Below are 20,508 nucleotides of genomic sequence, written 5' to 3'. Positions count from 1 at the left end.
TCTGCAAACTGTAAACAACTGATAGCAATGCAAAATAGATTTCTTGTTTCTAGATGAACACACCTGTCTACTGGCCATACCACCTTGAACACACCAGATTTCATCTAGACGAACACACTTGCTTATTGGTTTGTATTCTTTAATCTTTTTTTTTTTAATTTGTTTGTTGTTATTAGGAAAGCAGATTTACAGGAAGGAGAGACAGAGCTGAGCTAGTCAGAAACCAGGAGCTTCTTCTGGGTTTCCCACGTAGGTGCAGGGTCCCAGGGCTGTGGGTCACCCCTTGCTGCTTTCACAGGCCACAAGCAGGGAACTCGGTGGGAAGTGGCATAGTCAAGACACAAAACGGTACCTATGTGGGATGCTGACACTTGCAGGTGGAGGCTGCCATGCCAGCCCCAGCACACCTGCCTCTTACAGGGTCAGGTAACTTCCTGCCTGCACTGTGTAGAAGACACCAGTTTCGCCTCCATTTTCACATTCAGGTCAATACTGGGCATCTTGGAACAGCTACCTATTCAGCTCCCTGCTTATGCACCTGGAAAAAGTGGTAGAGCATGGCCTACGTACTGCTGTTGGGGCCATTTAGGAATGAATCACAGGATGGTAGCTCTAATTCTGTGTTTCAAATAAATAAAAAATTTAATACTGCTTTTTGGGGACACAGCTGTGGCTTCCCATTAGTGTGCCGGTTTGAGTCCCAGCTGCTCTATTTCCAAATCAACTCCCTGCTTGTGGCCTGGAAAGGCAGTCAAGGACAACCCAAAGCCTTGGGACCCTGCACTCATGTGGGAGACCTGGAGAAGCTCCTGCCCTCAGATCAGATCAGCTCTACTTATGGCAAATGGGGTAGTGAACAATCAGATGGAAGCCTCTGTCTCTCCTTCTCTATGTGTGACTCTGCCTTTCAAATAAAAGTAAATATGTCTAAACAGAAACAACCCTGCGTTTCTGTGAGGAGTGACTCCAGCATCAAACATCCGCCCCAAAGATTATTAAAATCCCCGCCATTTTGTACTTGACGCATTTTGAAAGCCTTCTTCCCCTAGGTCTTGGTTCCCTCAAGATTCCTGCCGTTAGGTTCAAATTTTGTTGTCCGCCAATCCACTGTAACTTGCAACCCCGTTCTCCACCAATCCACTGTAATTTTGTGGCACCGAGCCTGATAGCCCTAGCCACCAATCCCTTGTGGCTCCCTGATACATGCCCCCTGCCATTAAGGCATGGTCCCAAGTGGGTGCTTTCCCCCTTTTGCTAGTACTTGTACGTGCCCTCTTTCTCTCCCCTTTCTCCCCCCTCTCCCTCCTCTCTCTTTTCCTCCCTTACAGCTCCCTTCTGTCAAGGAGACAGACAGAAGGGAGACAGAGGTCTCCCTTATGGCAAGAAGACCTCTCTCCCTGGGGCATCTTGCTCTGCCATGTTTTCTCTCCCTTCCTGGCGGCTGCCTCTCCCGCTGTGATGAAGACCTGCATCTGACATCTTGGGTTAATGGTGAAGATTCCTAATAATTTCTGCGTCTGTTCTTTGGACCGGTAGCGAAGTCTTAGGATTCATTCCTTCATTAGTGAGTTCAATAAAGCGTTTATCTCATGCTCATCTTACATCAGTGTGAGCTGTGATTTTACTTTTTTGGGAAAACTACCTTGTCACAGTGCTGTCACTCCTTCAAGTTTCTTCACCTGAAGAAACATGTTGATATAGAAGACAGGCTTCAGGTCCGTGTATGCCATCTCGGGGGGCCAGACACTGTCTGACGTCCTTAGGGTCATTTCTTGCGCCTCACTCCTGAAAGTCAGGTTATGTCACGGCTGCCACGCCAGTCTGTGAAATGAGCTGTCTCTGACTGCTCCTACTCGGCCCCTGGGAGCTGTTGCTCAGCTGTTCATCCCCACCCTAGCGCCTCCCAACTTCACCCCCTTCCTGCATCCTTCCACGCTCCACATTCAGGCTCCAGCAGCGCGAGGTGGCCCTGGAGGGCAATTGCTTCCCCGGGGTTGGGGAGCGCGCCCAAGGGGTCTCTAGGCTCTGCACTGCTCCCGGGGTGCTGAGGGACCTCAGGAGGAGGCGGGTTCACTAGCACTAGAAAAACCCGGAGCCGCCCAGGAATCTTGGCTGGGACTGCGAGCATTTCCTCCCAGGCTGGCCCAGCGCGATCCCGGGGAGGGCGGGGGCGGGCAGACGCAGCGCAGCGCTCGACCCTGCCGGCACCATGCGGCCCCTGCTCTGCGCGCTGGCCGGGCTTGCCCTGCTCGGTGCTGCGGGAGCTTTAGCGGGTGAGTAAGGGCACCGGGTGCTAAGTGTGGGCAGGGGTCCGGGAGGTGGGGGGAGAGCCATCGATGGCAAGGTGCGGATGAGCGAGTGATGATAGAGACGTTGGGAAAGAGAGAGAGGGAGAGAGAGAGAGAGGGGGAGGGAGGGAGAGAAAGAAAGAGAGGGTGAGAGAGGACTCGGCAGGGAAATAGAGAGGGGGAGAGGGAGAAAGAAAGAGAGGCTGAGACGGGTTTGGAGGGAAACACAGATAGAAAGGAACAAGGGCAGAGAGCAGAAAGGAGTTGGAGAGGCAGAAGAGCAAGAAGGGAAGAGAAGTAGAACTGAAATGGAGAGATGAAGACTGGTGTTTAGGGAAAAGTTGAGCAAGAGTGGAAAAAGGCGGGGGGGGGGGGTGTTGGCTTAGCGGGCATGGGAGAAAACAGGATGGGGGGGTGAAAGGTCAGTTTGTAGGGTGGGGCCCGCCTGCGCAGGGCCTAGATCTGACTTTCCAGGGCACCACACCAGGAGTTGAGCTGAAAGAGGCCGGGACTTACTGGGATGGAAGCAGTCTCCAGGACCGGGCCCTGCAGGGTGGTGACAAGTCAGTTTTCAAGCTTGCTTTTTGAAAGATTGATTGATTCAGAAGTTAGAGTGACAATGACATAGAGAGAGAGGTCTTCCTATCTTCATCCTCCATCCACTGGTTCACTGCCCAGTTGCCTACCACAGCCAGAGCTGGGCCAGGATGAAGCTAGGTGCCAGGGACTCCACCAAGGTCTGGCACGTGGGTGCAGGGCCCCACGCACTTGGGATATTGTCTCCTGCTTCCACGGGCACATTAACAGAGAACATGTTTGGAAGTGGAACATCCAGGACTTGAACCAGAGTTGCAATGTGAAGTGTTGTCATCACAAACAGTGGCTTAATCCAGTGCACCACAGCTCTGTCCCCCAGTCTCCAGGTTGTCAGAGGGCTCCCCGAAGACCTGCTCTGCCTTGGGCAGGGCACGGGTGGTGGCAAGGAGGCCCAGGCAGCTTGACACCGTGCCCTTTCATACCCCTTCCCATGCATCCTTCTGCTCCCTGGCTGTGCCCTACAGTTGGCTGGAAGATGATCCCATCCTGCACCAGGCCCTCTGAAGACCCCGGAACAGTGTGCTCACCCTGTGCCAGGCCCATTGAGGACCCTCGAACAGTGTGCATAGGCACTTCAAGGAGAGTCTCCAGGGCCAAGTTAGGTCACTTTACCTCTCCAAGCCCATTTCTACTTGTGTACACTGGAAGGTGGTGACCCATCACTGCAGGGCAGACCCCAGGAAGTGGAGGAAGGAGACGTGTTTGGCAAAGAGCAGTTATCCATGCACAACCTTACTGATCTCCCCAACTCCCCAAGCTTCCAGCTCTCCACCTGCCAAGGATGATCAACTTGTACCTATAGCTCCAGCATCCCATATGGGCACCAATTCCCAGCTGCTCCAATCTGATCCAACTCCTTGCTCATTGTCCAGGAAAGCAATGGGCCCCTGCACCCATGTGGGAGGCCTGGAAGAAGTTCCTGGCTCTTGGCTTCCACCTGGTCCAGACTCAGCCATTGCAGCCTGTTGAAGAGTAAACCAGCAGATAGAAAGTTTTTCTTTCCTCTTTTTCTCTGTAGCTCTGCATTCAAATAAATAATATTAAAGTTAGCTTTTTTTTCTAATTATGCATGTTCATTGCTACAGATTAAGAACAAGCATAAAGAGGAAAGTATAAATGCATTGATATGATTTCCTACTTTCACTTTTTCAAGTTTTTGTGTTTTGGTTATTGTCTGTTTTTTCTCTTTTTCTTTCAAGTTTTATTTACTAGGAAGACAGAATAGCAAAGAGAGAAGGGGTGGAAAGATCTTCCATTCCTTTCACCCATGTGGGAGACCCTGAGGAGGCGCCTGACTGCAGATTGGCCCGGCTCCAGTCATTGCAGCCATGTGGGAAGTAGACCAGTGGATATAAGCTTGCTCTCTCTCTAACTCTACATTTCAAATAAAAAATAAGATTTGTTTGTTTATGAGAGAGTGACCACCCACCAGCTAGCTCACTTCCTAAATGCTTACAACAATCAGGACTGGGTAGGCTGAGCCAGGAACTTGGACCCCCATTCAGGTCTCGCACATGGATGTTAGGAACTGCAGAACTCGAGCCCTCACCTGCTGCTTCCAGGCGTGTTAGGAAGGAGCTGGGCCAGAGTGGAGCAGCCAGCACTCCAACTGGCACTCCAAACGGGCAGTGGCTTCACCACTTCATTACAATGTCCACTCCTCTTCTCACATATTTTTTAAAGATTTACTTATTTTTATTGAAAGGCAGATATACAGAGAGGAGGAGAGACAGAGAGGAAGATCTTGCGTCCTTTGATTCACTCCCCGATGGCCGGTGCTACATCAGTCCGAAGCCAGGAGCCCGGAGCCTCTTCCAGGTTTCCCATGCAGGTGCAGGAACCCAAGACTTTGGGCAATCCTCAACTGCTTTCCCAGGCCACAAACAGAGCGCTGGATAGGAAGCAATGCCTCTGGGATTAAAACAGGTGCCCATATGGGATCCCAAAGCATACAAAGTGAGGACTTTAGCCTCTAGGCTACGGCACCGGGCCACTTCACATATTATTGTGTGAAGCTTTCAAATTGAAGACAATAACTATTGTTTGCTTTCTTAGCTTCTGTTTCTAAAAAAAAAGAAGAAGAAGAAGAAGGTCTTGGGCCTGGTGCAAACTAATCCCAGTTGCCCCACTTCCCATCCAGCTCCCTGCCTGTAGACTGGGTAAACAGTAGAGGATGGCCCAAAGTCTTGTGACCCTGCACCATGTGGGAGACCCAGAAGAGGATCCAGGCTCCTGGTTTCAGATTGGCTCAACTCCAGCCATTGTGCTCACTTGGAGAGTGAACCATCGAATGAAAGAGTTTCCTCTCTGTGTATCTGACTTTCCGAAAGAAATTAAAAATCATTTAAAAAGTCTTGATAAAAAAATGTAATGCAAAAACCAGAACAGCCCCACATACCTGCCAAACCAGCTCCAACAAGTGCAATTCTTGGCCAATCTTATTCAGTCAGCAGAATGAACATCCCTAATCTGAAATACTTCAAAATCTGAAAACATAAATATTTCTTTGTATATTTATAGATGAAACCATATGAAGGCTGGAATTCCCTTATGCAAGTTAAATACGCCCTCCCTAAGTGCATAGGACCAGAATTGTTTAGGCTTCAGATGTTGGAATGTTTACATTTACTTAATGAAACAACTTGGAAATGGGACCCAAGTATCAACATAAAGCTCATTTATGCTTTTTGTGTATACCTTATATACATAGCCTGAAAATGGTTTTTCTATCTCTTTAATCTTTTTTTTTTAAGATGTTTTTATTGTAAAGTCAGATATAATGAGGGGAGAGGCAGAGAGGAAGATCTTCCGTCTGATGATTCACTCTCCAAGTGAGCGCAACAGCCGGTGTTGCGCCAATCCGAAGCCGGGAACCAGGAACCTCTTCTGGGTCTCCCACGCGGGTGCAGGGTCCCAATGCTTTGGACCATCCTCGACTGCCGTCCCAGGCCACAAGCAGGGAGCTGGATGGGAAGTGGACCTGCCAGGATTAGAACTGGCGCCCATATGGGATCCTGGCACATTCAAGATGAGGACTTTAGCCACTAGGCTATCATGCTGGGCCCAATTTTTCTGTCTTTAATAATTTTGTGCTTGAAGCTAAGTTTCATGACATGAAATTTTCCACTTGTTGCATCTGTTGACACTTAAAACATTTTCAGATTTTGAAGGATTTCAGATTTTCAGATTAGGGATGTTCATCTGATCAGTACTCTTGTTAAAAATGGGCTGGAATACCATAATCACATCAAAAAATGGATAGCAATTTCTCAATATCAACAAATATGAAGTGTTTTGATTAGTGCTATATATCTTAGCATTTTTTTTTTTTTATTGGAAAGGTAGATTTACGCAGAGAGACAGAAAGATCTTCCACCTGCTGGTTCACTCCCCAAATGACCAATATGGCTGACAAGCAGGCACAGGATCTCAAGGCTTTGGGGCATCCTCCACTGTTTTCTTAGGCCATAAGGAGAGAGCTGGATGGGAAGTGGGGCCACTGGGACATGAACCAGCACCCATATAGGATGCTGGTGCTTGTAGATGGAGGATTAGTTAGTTATGCCAACTTACCAGGCCTTAAACAGTTCATTTGTTTGGTCCAAATAAAATTTGCATTTGGTTAATATACCTGTTAGGTCTCCTTAAATACTCACGTTCTCTCTCCTTCCTTTTTCCTTAAAATTTGTTTATTAAAGTAAGTTTATCCTGGAAATTTCTCCACATCTAGATTTTGCTAATTGCATCCCCATGGTATCATTTAAATATTCCCTCCTCCCCTCACCCTTTGTGATAGCTACATCTAGAAGATTCAACTAGTTCCTGTTAGAGCTTTTATTTGTTAACTTATTTAGTTAGTTGAAAGGTAGAGTAATGGGGCAGGGACTGGGAACAATTCTACAGGCTGATTCACTCCCCCAAATGGCTACAATGGCTAGGGCTGGGCCAGGCTAAAGCCATCAACCTGGAGCTCTGATTTCCATCTCCCACGTGGCTCAGCTATGGGACTATCGCCTTGCAAGCGGCTGCTTAGCCCTGAGCACCACGACTCCAGCCCTCAATGTTTGGGTGAGACTATTTTATAGTCTTTATTGTTTTTCATTGTCATCTGTTTGATGATTACTACTGGACTTAAATCTGTTCAAACCAAGACATATTGGTCATTTCTACCAATTCTGGTGAATCGTCTTAGACTTCTTCTTTTGTGGCATTGGAATTTTTCATATTGATCTGCAATAGCTTTTTGCATATTAAGTAAAGCAATGTGGTTTGCATATTTCTTGAGATCTTTTTCTAAGGTAAAGCTTCCATCAAATTTCTATTTTGCTATCACAGGGGCTATAAGTCCTGAGGTCCTAGACTCTTTTGTTTTTTAAGATTATTTTGCTTTATTGGAAGGCAGAGTCAGAAAGAGAGATCTTCCATCCATTGCTTCACTCCCCAAATGGCCACAGTGGCTGGAGTTGAGTCAGTCCAAAGCCAGAAACTTCTGGGTGCGGGTCCAACCACTTGAGCCATCCACTGCTGATTTTCCAGTCCATAAGCAGAGAGCTGGATTGGAAATGAAACAGCCAGGACTCGAACCAATATCCATATGGGATGTCAGCACTACAGGCGGAGACTTAGCTTACTATACCACCATGCACCAGCCAGGATCCTAGATCTTCCCAGCCTCATTTTGAGTTCTGCTGGGGAAGCCACCAGTGTGCAGCACCAACCAGGGCCCCAGCAGTGAAATCCAGAGCCCGCTTTTTTTTTTCTTTTGGTGAAAGTAGATGATACCAGCAAACTGCAGTGAGAATCATTATCTTTCTCCTTTCAACAATGGATAGAGCGAGGTGTAAAGCACTCAAAGACATCCAGACCTAGGTTTCGTGCAGAATTACAGCTTGTTCTCAAGGGGAACCTTGGTCAAAGCAGGAAGCTCGCTGAGCTCTCACCTGCAGAAAAGGGACAAACACAAAAAGCAATATATTCTCCCCAAGCCCATTTTATGCAGCTGCAGCAAGATGCCTGAAGCTGGGCACTTTATAAGGCCAGGAGGTTTGTTTAGCTCATAGCTCTGGCAGGTAAGGGTTCAATCAGAATCATGCCACCTCCTCGTGAGAGCGCCCCTGCCCTCACACCCACCCTCCCCACCCTGGCTGCATCCCACCAGGGCGCATGCAGAAGGGAGCAGATGGCGGGACCAGAGATGCAGGGGTCAGCTTCACTGTTGCTGGCGTAATGCCCAGGCTCGAGAGCCAGCTACCCCTCTCTGGGAGGCCAGGCCGAGGGCAGAGGGTCAGGAAGTGGTGACGTGTTATTGCTTCTCCAGCTTGCTGCTGCGCATCTTTTCCACAGCATTGGACAGGGTGCAACCTGAAAAGCTTTAGGGGCCGTCTCAGCATCCTGTGACTTTGGAAGTATCTTATTACATTGTTCATTCATTCTGAGGATTCAAAAACAGTGTTTCCAGGCAAGTGTTTGGTCTAGCCATTAAGATGCCCAAGTTCCAGTCCCAGCCCTTCACCATTTGAGTGCAGCTTCCTCTAAGGCACAGCCTTGAGGGACAGAAGGTTACAGCTCATGGAACTAGGTCCCTGTTACCTGCCTGGGAGTCCTGGATCAGGTTCCTGCTCCCTGGCATAACACGTGGTCCAGCCGTGACTGCTGCTGGCGGGCACTGAATGTATCCAGATGACATCTCCACACTCACAGAGTGCTCTACATGGCTCTAAGCCGGATCCTGAAAGCAACACGGGGGTGGGGGGCACGCCTCAGCACAACGCGAAGGCTTTTCAGCAGGCTGGCTCCAATGGATGGCCAGCCGGAACAGGCTTCTGTGTATGAGTGTTCTTGGGGTGATCATTTAAAAAGCCACTGCTGGTTTTGAATGATTCACAAAGATGAGTACAGATAGTAGATGTGGAGAGCTTTAGTTTCCCATTCTATGGAATGTAGTTGGTGGGAGGGAAGCCTCAAGTCAGAGCAGACCATGACTGAGGCATCACAGTCCCCAGAACCTGCCACTCAAAGTATTTCCCCACCCCTGAGCTTACGGAAATCATATGAATTGCAGACATGTTCTTCCTGTCCGGGTTCCAGGTACAAAAGACTCCCTCCATGCCCCTCAGGCCTGGGAATAGAAGGGGGCCACATGCTATGGTCTCGGAGGACTGGACCCAGTGGCTGCTGCTTCTCCACTGGCCTGGGGCCCTCTCTCTGCAGCACATAGTGCTGTTCCTCCGCCCATGGCCACCGTCCAGGGTGCGCATCAGACACTGAGCAGGAGCCAGGCCAGAGGCGGCCAGCTCTGAGGAGGTCCACTTCCCAGCTGTCAGCACTGGTGAGGGGTTGGGAGTGGGGATAGGGGTGGAGACAAGGACAGTCACACCCCTGGCTGTGCAAGGTCGGCCCTAAGAATCCCTTACCTTCCCACTCCCGTCATCTGAGCTTCCTGACAGTGTACACACATGTGCATTGACATGGAAGGCCCCCAGTCCTCATCTTGCAGGGATTCCTGGCCCAAGCGGCCACTTCTTCACTCTTCTGCTCTGACCTTAGAGTTCACTCCCTGGGCTTCATGGGGGCGGGATGGGGGACAGGGGTTTCAGGGTAGTGGAGCTGCAGCTGGGAGACTGTGCCTCAGGGCCACCCCATGTTGTTTTAGGGGAGACAACAGAGGCTCAGGGAAGGGGAGGGGCGGGAAGGAAGATGTCTCCCCATCCGAGTGAGCCACCAGCTGCTACAAGTGATGGTGTGTGCTCCGCCTGAGGGCCTTCCAGTTGCATGGTGGACATCAGGAGCCCCGTTTGGAGCCTTCGCTCTCAGATGACCTCCTCGGGGCCTGGCTGAGCTTGTGGACAGTTGCACCATGGGCACCGCGGGCTGTCCAGATGTGAGGGATTAGCGCTGTACACTGTGAAAAAAATGCCTCAGTTCTGCCTGTTCCCCAGAGGGGTTTGGTGGCCAAGTTAGATCTCATCGCAGAGAACCAGGATTTTTTGGCCAACAGAGAGGAACAGATTCACTTTGTTGGAGGCTTCCAGTACAGCCGGCAGATCCCCCTTTGCTCGGCACAGCTACTCCACCTGCCCCAGCCCCAGGCCTGAGCTGGGGCAGGGTGTCAGGGGGAAGGTAGATGGGGTCTGGGAGAACCGGTGAGACTAAGGCTCCAAAGCTCTTGGGCACAGCCTGCCCACAGGTGTATCTGTACCCAGACTTACAGCAAGACTGGCCCCCAACTGCCCAGTCTGTGGGTGAGAACAACTTTTCCTACCCCTCTTAAAGCCTCTGTCCTCCAGGCTGAGCACCCAAGGTTCAGAAGAGACCCAGGATGCAGTCCTTCCAGACCTGAACCCCCCACCCCCGGGATCCCTCCCGTCTCCCCGTCCCTCTGTCTGAGCCTTTTGAGTGGATTCAGCCCAGATTGCATCTGGTTTTTGGCCAAAAATCCCATCAGACAACTGGCTTTTATAGTTGGACATTCCAGACGATACAAAAGCCTTAGAAAAAAATTCAGAGAAAATGGATATTTGGGCAGGGGGAATGTCTAGATTTCAATTTTGCATGTGTGTGGTATGTACAAAAATTAACGTATCCGCTAGTTCCGGTTCCCACAGATTTTCTGAAGGCCCCTGGTGTGGTTGAAGAAATCCCTCCCCCAGCCCAGTGCCTAGCCCCGCAGCTTCAGCAGTGAGCAATGCTTGGCCAGTCCTTTTTTTTTTTTTTTTTTTTTCCTTATTGGAAAGTCAGATTTACAGAGTGAAGGAGAGGCAGAGAGATCTTCCATCTGCTAGTTTACTCCCCTAGTAGCCACAATAGGTTTCTGGGTCTCCCACATGGGTACAGGGTCCCTAGGCCTTGGGCAGTCCTCTACTGCTTACCCAGGTCATAAACAGGGAGCTAGAAGGGAAGCAGAGCAGCTGGGATATGAACTGATGCCCATATGGGATCCTGGGTGTAGAAGGCGAGGACTTTAGCAACTAAGCTACTGCGCCGGGCCTTCTGGCCAATCTTGTGGGTTCGTAACATCCACCCAGTCCTCTCCCTCAGCCCCATCCCAGCCCTGGACTAATCTGAAAGAAATCAAAGAAATTGTAGTACTTCTTTTTGTTTATTATCTTAAATATTATTGATTTATTTGAAAGGCAGCGTTGACAGTTGCCACATCACTGCAGGTGCCTGCATCCCTGCCCAGAGCCTGGATGCCTTCAGGCATTCCCATAATCTCAGGCCCTCCAGGCCCTGGTCCCTGTATTTATCCCAATCTGATGGCCTTCACCTCTTTCCTTAAGCAAGCTGAACCCCACAGCTCATCCCTTTGAGCTCCTGGCTGGCCCAATCTCAGCCTCTGTTCGCTGGCTCTACCACCTGCCATCTCCCAGCTCCCTCCAGCCAGCCGTGTCTGCACCCAGGCCGCAGGACAGCTGGGGAAGATCTGCTTCATCCTGCCTGGCACTGCCCCTCCTCCACTTCCCTTGGGTAAACCCTCTGGTAATTCAGGTCTCCTACTAGCAGTGCCCCAAAGACTGCCTATTAAGAAAACAACAACAAAATGAAAAAGCACTTGATTTCCAGGATAGTTTAACTGACTCAGTAGGAGAATTCCTGGAAACTTCACCCCTAGCTTCCCCCTTCCCCACCACCCCACAGGGAGAACTTCTCAACAGGTGACCTAGAGTGGGAGCACGGCAGAGTCCCCGGCTCTTTGGGGCAGAGGCACCTTCAGGCGGGTGTGTTTGTAGATCTGCTCTCCCTTCCTTCCACAGGCGGCTTCTGCTGCAACCCCTCCATTCTCCTGACTTCCTCCTGCACCTTCCCATAAGAAAACAAATGACAACAGTGAATACTTCTCCAGGCCATGTGGTGGGTCAGAAGTTTCCCAGAGCTTGGAGTTGTTACCCACTGTCCTTTTCCTTCTCACTCCCCACGCCCACTGGGGGACTTTGCTGTTCTCTGTTCCCCTTCTCATCCTGTCAAGTTCTCGCTGTTGCCTCAGGCCATACTGGCTTTCCCAGTCCCCTCCCAATTGGTTTATCTGAAAGGCAGAATTACAGAGAGATCTGCCAGATGCTTGTTCACTGGCCAAATAGTCACAGCTGATAGTGTTACCGATGCGAGTGAAAATACACCAGCTATGTCTAAGGTTTATCAAGGAGTTTTTATTAACCAACCTTGGTGATAATAGAGCGTACTAGAAATAGTTCATATGGCAATCTAACCAATCATAATCCAACCAATCATAACCCCAAGAGGAACAAATGGTCCATTACCCTTATGTCCATCCGTTAAGCTGAAGACCTATGTCCCAGCTTTCCCAACAATGTAAGTTATCCTAAGAGACATTCAACGAATAACCTGGACACAATTACAAAGCTGCAGACATTCACCTTTCCCTGGCTTCTCTGCCCACATTCCACTACTGCTAGGCCTCACCGCTCCTAGAACTCCTGACAGCACACAAACCAGAAACAACAATACTATATCCATTGTCCCATCTAAGCAGTACTCAGGGACCATGCTCAGGGGATTACCTGTCCTGGGTCAGCCAAGAGTCAGGTGCCAGAGCAACGGAAGCACCTGACCAGAAAGAGCGAGCCTCTGCTTCATGAGCCTTTTAAAGGGACTTGTGAGGGGAGTGGTTACACAACAATGCAATACTGACCCCTCTCAGATGATAGGTGAGTCGCAGGTGGGCAGGAGCGAATACCCAGGTAGTGGGGGGTGGGAAGTGGCTGAGGATGGAATTAACATTCCATTGCTGTGAGGACCCACCTTCAGGACTGAGGGTAGGGGATACAGCCACATTCCATTTGCCCAGTCAATGGGTGCTGGCTACCACTGGCTGCACCCTGTAACAATAGGACTAGCCAGGAACCAGGAGCTTTTTCTGGGTTGCCCACGAGGGTACAGGGGCCCACACACTTGGACCATCTTCTATGATTGCCCCAGGCACATTAGCAGGGAGTTGGATCAGAAGTGGAACAACAGGACTCGAGCCCATGTCCATATAGGATGTTTGGCATCACAGGTGGTGGCTCAATGTGCTGTGCCACAGTGCCAGCCTGGGACAGTGTAATTTGTTCATGATGTTTCTCTCCTCTTTGCCTCAATTTTCTCACGTGCAAGCTGGGGGCGGGGTGACTGGATCAACACCCAGCAGATCTGGGCTCTGATAGGCCAGCCTCCGTGTCCATCACTGCTGCAGCATCTGTTTCTTCCTCCCGCCCTCTCACCCCGACCACCGCAACAGCCTCCTGCCTTTTGATCTGCTCTCCGTGTTGAAAACTTCAGCCCACTCTTGTGTTAAGATAAATTCCAAGCAAGCATCACCACTGGCTTCCTAGAACCTTGGGCTTACACCCTCCCTCGAGGTGTGTCTCCAGAATGCCCCCATTCCAGGCTCATCGCCCACCCACCCCAGACTTTGCCACCCCCTGGGGAGGCCTGGCTAGTGAGCCTGGGTGCTTCAGGCCTCTGGCCCAGCCTGGAACCTTTCCTGTCTCCTTAACTACCTGGTTCAAGGTGCTGTGGTTCATCTAATAAAGCTGCAGCATGCTACAGGAGCATCTCACAGGGGCGCCGGTTTGAGTCCTGGCTCCTGCACTTCCCATCCAGCTCCCTGCTAATGCACCTGGGAAAACAGTGGAGAATGGTTCAAGTGCTTGAGCCCCTGTATTCACAAAGGAGACGCAAAGGAAGCTCCTGGCTCCTGGCTTCAGACTGGCTCAGCTTTGGCCATTGCGGCCATTTGGGGAGTGAACTAGTAGAAGGATCTCTCCCTCCCTCTTTCTCTTTCTAACTTTGCCTTTCAAATAAATACATAAACCCATCTTTAAGAAAAAAAAAATCACCTCCTTGGGGAGGTGCCCCCGAGTGTATTCATGCTCCTGCCCTAAAGAGGAGTGAATGATGGGTCATCTGGCGGGAGGACACTGACCCCACACCTGTGCACCTGAGCATTGCCACCCCTGCCCTCCCCCTCTCCCCCTGTCCACTCACTAAGCCCAGTGATCTACAGGAGTGACAAGTCTTGTCTCCCCCAGCTGTAGAGCCCTTCAGTCTGGCCCGAGGAGACTCAGCCGGGAGCGCAAGCTGTGACCAACACGTGGCTCTCCAGGGTCGTTTGAACATCCTAGAGGAGGTGACAAGGGTGATGGTAGGGGGAAGGGTGGTGGGCAGGGGCGGGGTCACCATGTAGCCTCCCTCAGGGCCGTGTGCTGGCTGGTGGAGTGCTGGGGTACAGCTTTCTTTGCAGTGACTGGGGGTCAGGGCCCACGTGGTGCATCTGGCTGGGGGCTGGCCTGCCATCTCAGCCCCCAACTTCCCTGACCAGAGGTCTCCCAACACTTACTGGATGGGAAGGTGGAAGTTCAGTTCATGTGTTGTGTTCTCAGCTGGGATTCATAACATGAGCATTCCTGTTCACCAAAGACAGCAAACCCTAGTTCACTAACAATGTCATGACTTTGTCATCACAGAAATCACAGACAGCTCTACCACATGGGCGGGGGCGGGGGGGAGAAATGTCTGTTAGTCCTCAGTATATCAGAGTGACAGCAGCCTTCATCTTAGACCATGGTGGTTCATGAGGTAACACATGATTTTCGGGAGCCGGTGTGATACCTCAGTGTCAGCATTGCCTGTGGGTGCTGGTTTGCATCCTGGATGCTACACTTCCCATCAGGCTCCCTGCCTGTGGTCTGGGAAAGCAGCAGGGAATGGCCTAAGTGTTTGTGGGAGACCCAGTAGAAGCTCCTGGCTTCAGATCAGCCCAGCTCCAGCTGTTGTGGCCATTTCGGGAGTGAACCAGCAAATGGAAGATCTGTCTCTCCTTTTCTCTGTAATTTTGCTTTTCCAATAAAAGTAAATAAATATCAAAGAGATCATTTATTTTGAAAAACAGAGTGTAAAATATGTGATATCAAACACTCAATCTTTAATACTTGAATAATATTTTAATGCCACTGATGTGCTTGGTAATTATATGTTTTATTTTTGCATTTAAGGCAAAATATTCAAAGTAATTTTTTCAAAGATTTATTTATTTTATTTATTTGGAAGGTAGAATTACAAAGAGAGGAGGTAAGACAGGAAGAGAAACTTGTCCATTTGGCTCACTCTCCAAATGTCTGCAATGGGTAGGGCTTGGTCAGGCCAAAGCCAGGAGCCTCAAGCCTCTTTCAGGTCTCCCACATGGGTGCGCGGACCCAAACGCTTGGGCCATCTTCCATTGCTTTTCAAGGCACATAAATGGGAAACCTGATCAGAAGTGGAGAAGCCAGGCTCTAACTGCACATATGGGATGTTGGCATTGCAGGTAGAGGCTTAGCCTGTTGTGCCACAATGTCAGTCTCCAAAATATTTTTATTTATTTTCATGTATTTTAAAGGCAGACAGACAGAGAGCGCCATCAAAAACAAAGAGTGGATCCCTCCACTTCCACTCACTCCATAGATGCTCACAGTAGCCCAGATTGGGCCAGACCAAAGCTGAGAACCCAGAACTCAATCTGGTCTCCTCTTTTGGTGGCAGAAACCCAGTGCTTCAGCCATCACCTGTGCAGGAAGTTCCACTCCAAAATGGAACCAGGATTCTAACCCAGACATTCAGACATGGGATGTTGGCGGTGCCTTAGCCACCACAGCAAATGCTCCAAAAACATCATTCTATGGGATTCACCAAACTCCTGGTACAAAAACATGCTAATACTGAATTTAAAAAAAAAAAAAAAAAAAAAAAAAAAAAAGTCAAAATTTAAAACCTGCTATTTGACAGAAGTGCCACCAGAGGGCAGGGCAACAAAGGGAACGTGGGCCCCAAGCTGCCAATCTTCAGGGAGAGGCATTTCTGTTTACAACTGAGTGAAGTCAGAGCCCAGAGCCAGGAGGGGCCCCTGAGAGGGAGCCCCTAGGTGCTGTCATCTGGGAAACAGCAGCAGGCTCAGAACCTGAATGGGGACCCAGGCCCGCAGCACCTGGCTCCCTCACCTTAGCATCCCATCAGACCCAGTAAACTTGGCCCTGCTCTGGTCATTGACTCTGCCCCCAATCTGCCCCTCCCATTCTAGACCGTGGAGAAGACCGTGGAACATCTGGAGGTGGAAGTAAAAGGATTGCTGGGCCTGCTGGAAGAGCTGGCCTGGAACCTGCCCCCAGGACCCCTCAGTCCGTCCCCCGACTTTCCTGGAGACGGTGAGTTGTGAGGGTGGCCTCTGGACCTGCTCATCTAGGGCTGGGTTGGCTGCACCCCCTCTGCAGGGGTGACACAGAGAGGCAGGAAGAGTGTGAAAGGTGTCTCCTGCCTTTGGGGCTGCTACAGCCTAGTGCCAAGTCAGGGTTCCTAGGGGAGCTGCCCCCCTACCCTGCCCATCCCAGACATCCTTGGGCACAAACCCAGTGTGGATTCTGGCACTTGAGAGCCCGCTCCTGTCCCAGCCCTATTGGCATCTCACTGCTGTGGAAGTGGGGACCTCAGCAGCCAGTCCTGGGTGTCCAGGGTTCAAGAAGGAGAAGGAAGCAGGCAGCTGGCCCTCAGGACTTGCTTCCTCCAAGGCTGCACATGTCTTTTCAGATCTCTTCTAAGCCCAAAGACCTCTGGTGGAGCCAGTGCAGAAGACATGCACCTGCCAGACAGCCCCAGACCCCAAGGAGCCAGATCCTCCTCCCTCCTCAGCTACATGTGAAATAACAGCTACTCCTTCCATCCTTGCCCTCAACTCCAACTTGTGTGTGCTGCCTGGGTCACCTCGGAACCACAGCTGCCTCCCCCATCTACCACCATGCCCTGGGCTCAGCCCTGGGAGACCCCGCCCATCCGTGTTTCCACCCTCCTGACCCACGGGGCAGGGGCTGCTGCACACAGGTCAGGTGCCGCCCAGCTCCGGGCCCTGGAGTGGCCTGGCAGTGCTCACTGTGCAGCTGCATCTCCTGGCTGCTGGCCAGCAGCGGGGGCTCCTGGGGCCCACCAGGCCCGCTGGAATCACACCTCTGTGCATTGTGCTGAGATGTGCCGAAATCCTCAGGCCCAGAATATGGCTGTTGAGGTCAAATTCAACATTTTTTAGCCACTTGAAACAAACATTCAGTGGTTTCCAGTACATTCGCAATGCTGTGTAGTCCTCACCACTTGTTCCAGAACACTTTTGCCCCGGGATATGGTCACTTGTCACTCTCATTCCCAGCAGCTCCTTGGAAAGCATGAATCTGTCTCTGCTATTCCAGACATTCAATATACATGAACATGGCTTCTTGCATCTGGGTTTTTTTTTTTTTTTTTAGATTATTTTTATTTGAAAGGCAGAGTTACAGAGAGAAGCAGAAACACAGAATCACACCCAAAATGGTCTCGATGGTCAGAGCTGGTCCGATCCGAAGCCAGGAGCCAGGAGCTTCTTCCAGGTCTCCCAAATAGGTACAGAGGCCCAAGGGCTTGAGCCAACCTCTGCTGCTTTCCTAAGCCATAATCAGAGAGCTGGATTGGAAATAGAGCAGCCAGGACTGGAACCAGCACCCATGTGGGACGCCAGTGCCACAGGCTTAACCTACAAATGGCAGTGTCACGTCCTATGTCTGGCTTTCTCACCAAGCATGTTTTTAAGGTTCTTCTGTGTTATAGCATGAATCAGTACCTCCTCGCTTTCTGTGAGTAGCGTTCCGCTGTGTGGGTCCACATTCTATTCACTCTTGCATCGGTTGATGGAAACTTGAGTCCTTTGCGCTTTCGGCTATTACGAATAATGCTGCCGCAAATATCTGTGTGCCAGCTTTCTATGTAAACTGCTGCTGACTCAGACGGTTTCATTTGTTTACTTTTAAAAGGATTATTCATTTAAAAAGCAGAGTTACCGAGAAAGAGAGGGAAGAGAGATCTTCCATCCACTGCTTCACCCCTGAAATGACCAGGGCTGGGCCATGCTGAAACCAGGAGCCAGGAGTTTCTTCTGGGTCTTCCCTGTGGGTGCATGTCCCCAGGCACTTGGGCCATTCCTGCTGCTTCCCCATGCCCTTGTGTTTTAGCAGGGAGCTGGATCAAAAGTGAACTAACTGGGACTTGAACCGGCACACAAATAGGATACAGCCATTATAGATGGCAGCTTAACATGTGATGCCACAGCGCCAGCCCCCACTCCTTATTCAACTCTTGGAAGAATCATTGATCTGCTTTGCATGCCAGCTGCTCCAGCTTGCATTTCCACCAGCAATGTTAGCTGCCAGCTTTCCATAATGCTGTCAGATTAAAATCTTTCCTTCTATTCTTAATATGCTGACTTTGTTTTTACGCACAAAGGAGTGTCATGGTTTTCCAAGAGCTTTTGTCTGCACCTAGTGAGAACATCATGTGGGGTTTTTCCTTGTCATTTTGTTGCTGTGGGAAATGTCACCTGGTTGCTGTTTTGTGAAACTGGCCTAGCTGGGGACAATCTCACCTGGACTTGGTCTGTCATTTGGTTGAGAATTTTTGCATCAAATTACAAGGGATATTATTGACTGGCAATTTTGTTTTATCTTTTTCTCGTGGAGGCTTTAGCTTTGGTCTCAGGATAAAGTAGGTTTTGGAATGAGCTAGGTTTGCCAAATTCACTGCCATTTCCAAAGAACTTACTGTTTCAGTGAGTCTATTGCTTTTCTAGCCTTTATTTCGGTTCTCTGTACTATAAACTTCATTATCTCTTGCCTTCTGATTGCTTAGATTTAGTTTGCTCTATGTTTTAAAATTTTTTTAAAGGCTTATTTTTTATTGAAAATCAGATTTACAGAGAGGAGAGACAGAAAGATCTTCCACCTGCAAGTGGTCACAATGGCTGGAGCTGCACCAATCTGAAGCCAGGAGGTAGGAGCTTCTTCCAGGTCTCCCACCAGGTGCACCTCCCAGGTGCAGGGTCCCAAAGCTTTGGGCTGTCCTCAACTGCTTTCCCAGGCCACAAGCAGGGAGCTGGATGGGAAACGGAGAAGCCAGGATATGAACTAGTGTCCATATGGGATCCCAGGACATGCAAGGCGAGAACTTTAGCCACTAGGCTATTGTGCCAGGCCCCATGTTTTCTAATTTTTTTTTTAAAATTATGTATTTATTTGAAGGAGACAGATATCTTCCACCTTCTGATTCACTCTGCAAATGGCTGCAATGGGCTGGTCTAAAGCCAGAAACCAGGAGGTTCTTCTGGCTCTCCCATGTGGGTACAGGGGCCCAAGCACTGGGCTATCTTCTGCTACCTTCCCAGGCACATTAGCAGGGAGCTGAATCAGAAGCAGAGCAGCTGGGACTTGGACCAGTGCCCATATGGATTGCCAGCCCCTCCTGGGCATTTCTAACAGTGTAATGTGGCCCTCAGTGTGTTGTGGCTGCTCATGTCTGCTGTAGTTTAGACTCTGTAACGACCTTCTTAGGCTACAGCCTCTGTGTGAGTGACTGCTGAAGTCCAGGCCATGTCTAACTCTGCCTTAGCTTCTGCTTCCTGCGTGGGCAGTGCTGGAGGTCGGCCACAGGGGACAAAGGGGGTTTTCTCACGTCCTCTCCCAACACACTGGCCTTCGGGAGCTGCAGGACATCTGCAGGAACTCTGTGAAGCCCTCATTCCCCGCATTTGCTCCCAAGGGTTTCCAGGTTGTCTCCTGTTGGCCCCGGCTGGTGTCCCCTCCCGCAGGCATCAGAGCTAATACACTGGCCTTGAAATGTCCTTCAGGGATGTCACCTTCAACCTGCAGAGCCCAAATAAGAGTAAGTCGTTTAAACAGGTTTTCCAGAAAGCAACCTCACAAATGAGACTATAAAGGACCCTCATTCTTTTTAAAGGTTTATCTTATTTTTATTTGAAAGGCAGAGTTAGAGAGAGATAGAAAAGACAGATCCTCCAACCACTGGTTCACTCCCTAGATGGATGCAATAGCCAGAGCTGGGTCGGTCCAAACATGGGAGCTTCTTCCAGGTCTCCCACTTGGGTGCAGGGGCCCAAGCACTTGAACCATCCTCCATTGCTTTCCCAGGAGCATTAGCAGGGTGGGAGTTGGATCAGAAGTGGAACTGCATGTGTAGCTGGGACTGGGACTGACCCCTATCCCTCCAGGAGGCAGGCGAAGACCCCCATGTGGCTCTCTGTCACCTCCTGTCCTGAGCATAGCGAACAGTGCTGACCCCGTCCCTCCACAACCCTGGACAGTAGCAATGGCCTTTGCCGCTAGTGCCACCTCAGCAAGCTGCCCACACAATCCTCCTGCCCATGCTTAGCATGGGCGGCCAGAGGGAGGGGAAGCAGGACCGAGGTCAGCAGAGGCAGCACTCAAGGATGCAAACGTCTCCATCGCCAAGGCCTGCCTGGGCGTGGTGTGGCACAAGGAGCTGGGGACTGTGGCAGCCAGAGAACAGTGCCACTTGCCCCAGCCATGTGGGAACGCCGGCCTCGTGGTGCCATAATTTGCTTTTTTTTTTTTTTGAAAGAAACCAGAATTCCAGATTTTTTTTTTTTTAATATAAGATTTCTCAATGTTTAAATGTTGGCAAAAGATTCACGTTCCTACAAAGAACTTTGTGTAAAGTAACTCCATCTGCCAAACAGAGGACTGAGTGTGCCGGGGCAGATGACAGCGACATCAGAGCAGGCAGAGTTGAGGCCCTGCCTTGGCGCAGGAGGCCACCAGGG

At 50.3% G+C, this 20,508-nt stretch overlaps 1 protein-coding gene across 1 annotated transcript; it reads left to right on the top strand.

The window, feature by feature from the left end:
• The first annotated feature begins 2,114 nt into the window (after nucleotides 1-2,114).
• PLAC9 (placenta associated 9) lies at nucleotides 2,115-17,124 on the top strand. The gene is made up of 4 exons (XM_004583613.2): nucleotides 2,115-2,273; nucleotides 13,916-14,013; nucleotides 15,940-16,063; nucleotides 16,443-17,124. Exons 1-4 carry the CDS (start codon nucleotides 2,210-2,212, stop codon nucleotides 16,451-16,453), a joined length of 297 nt encoding a protein of 98 aa, XP_004583670.2. The 5' UTR covers nucleotides 2,115-2,209; the 3' UTR covers nucleotides 16,454-17,124.
• The last annotated feature ends 3,384 nt before the right edge of the window (nucleotides 17,125-20,508 follow it).

This window comes from Ochotona princeps, chromosome 13, assembly GCF_030435755.1.
Source record: "Ochotona princeps isolate mOchPri1 chromosome 13, mOchPri1.hap1, whole genome shotgun sequence".
Lineage (NCBI taxonomy): Eukaryota > Metazoa > Chordata > Mammalia > Lagomorpha > Ochotonidae > Ochotona > Ochotona princeps.
Note: the sequence above shows the minus strand (reverse complement) of the source record. Positions and strands in the feature narration are given on the sequence as shown.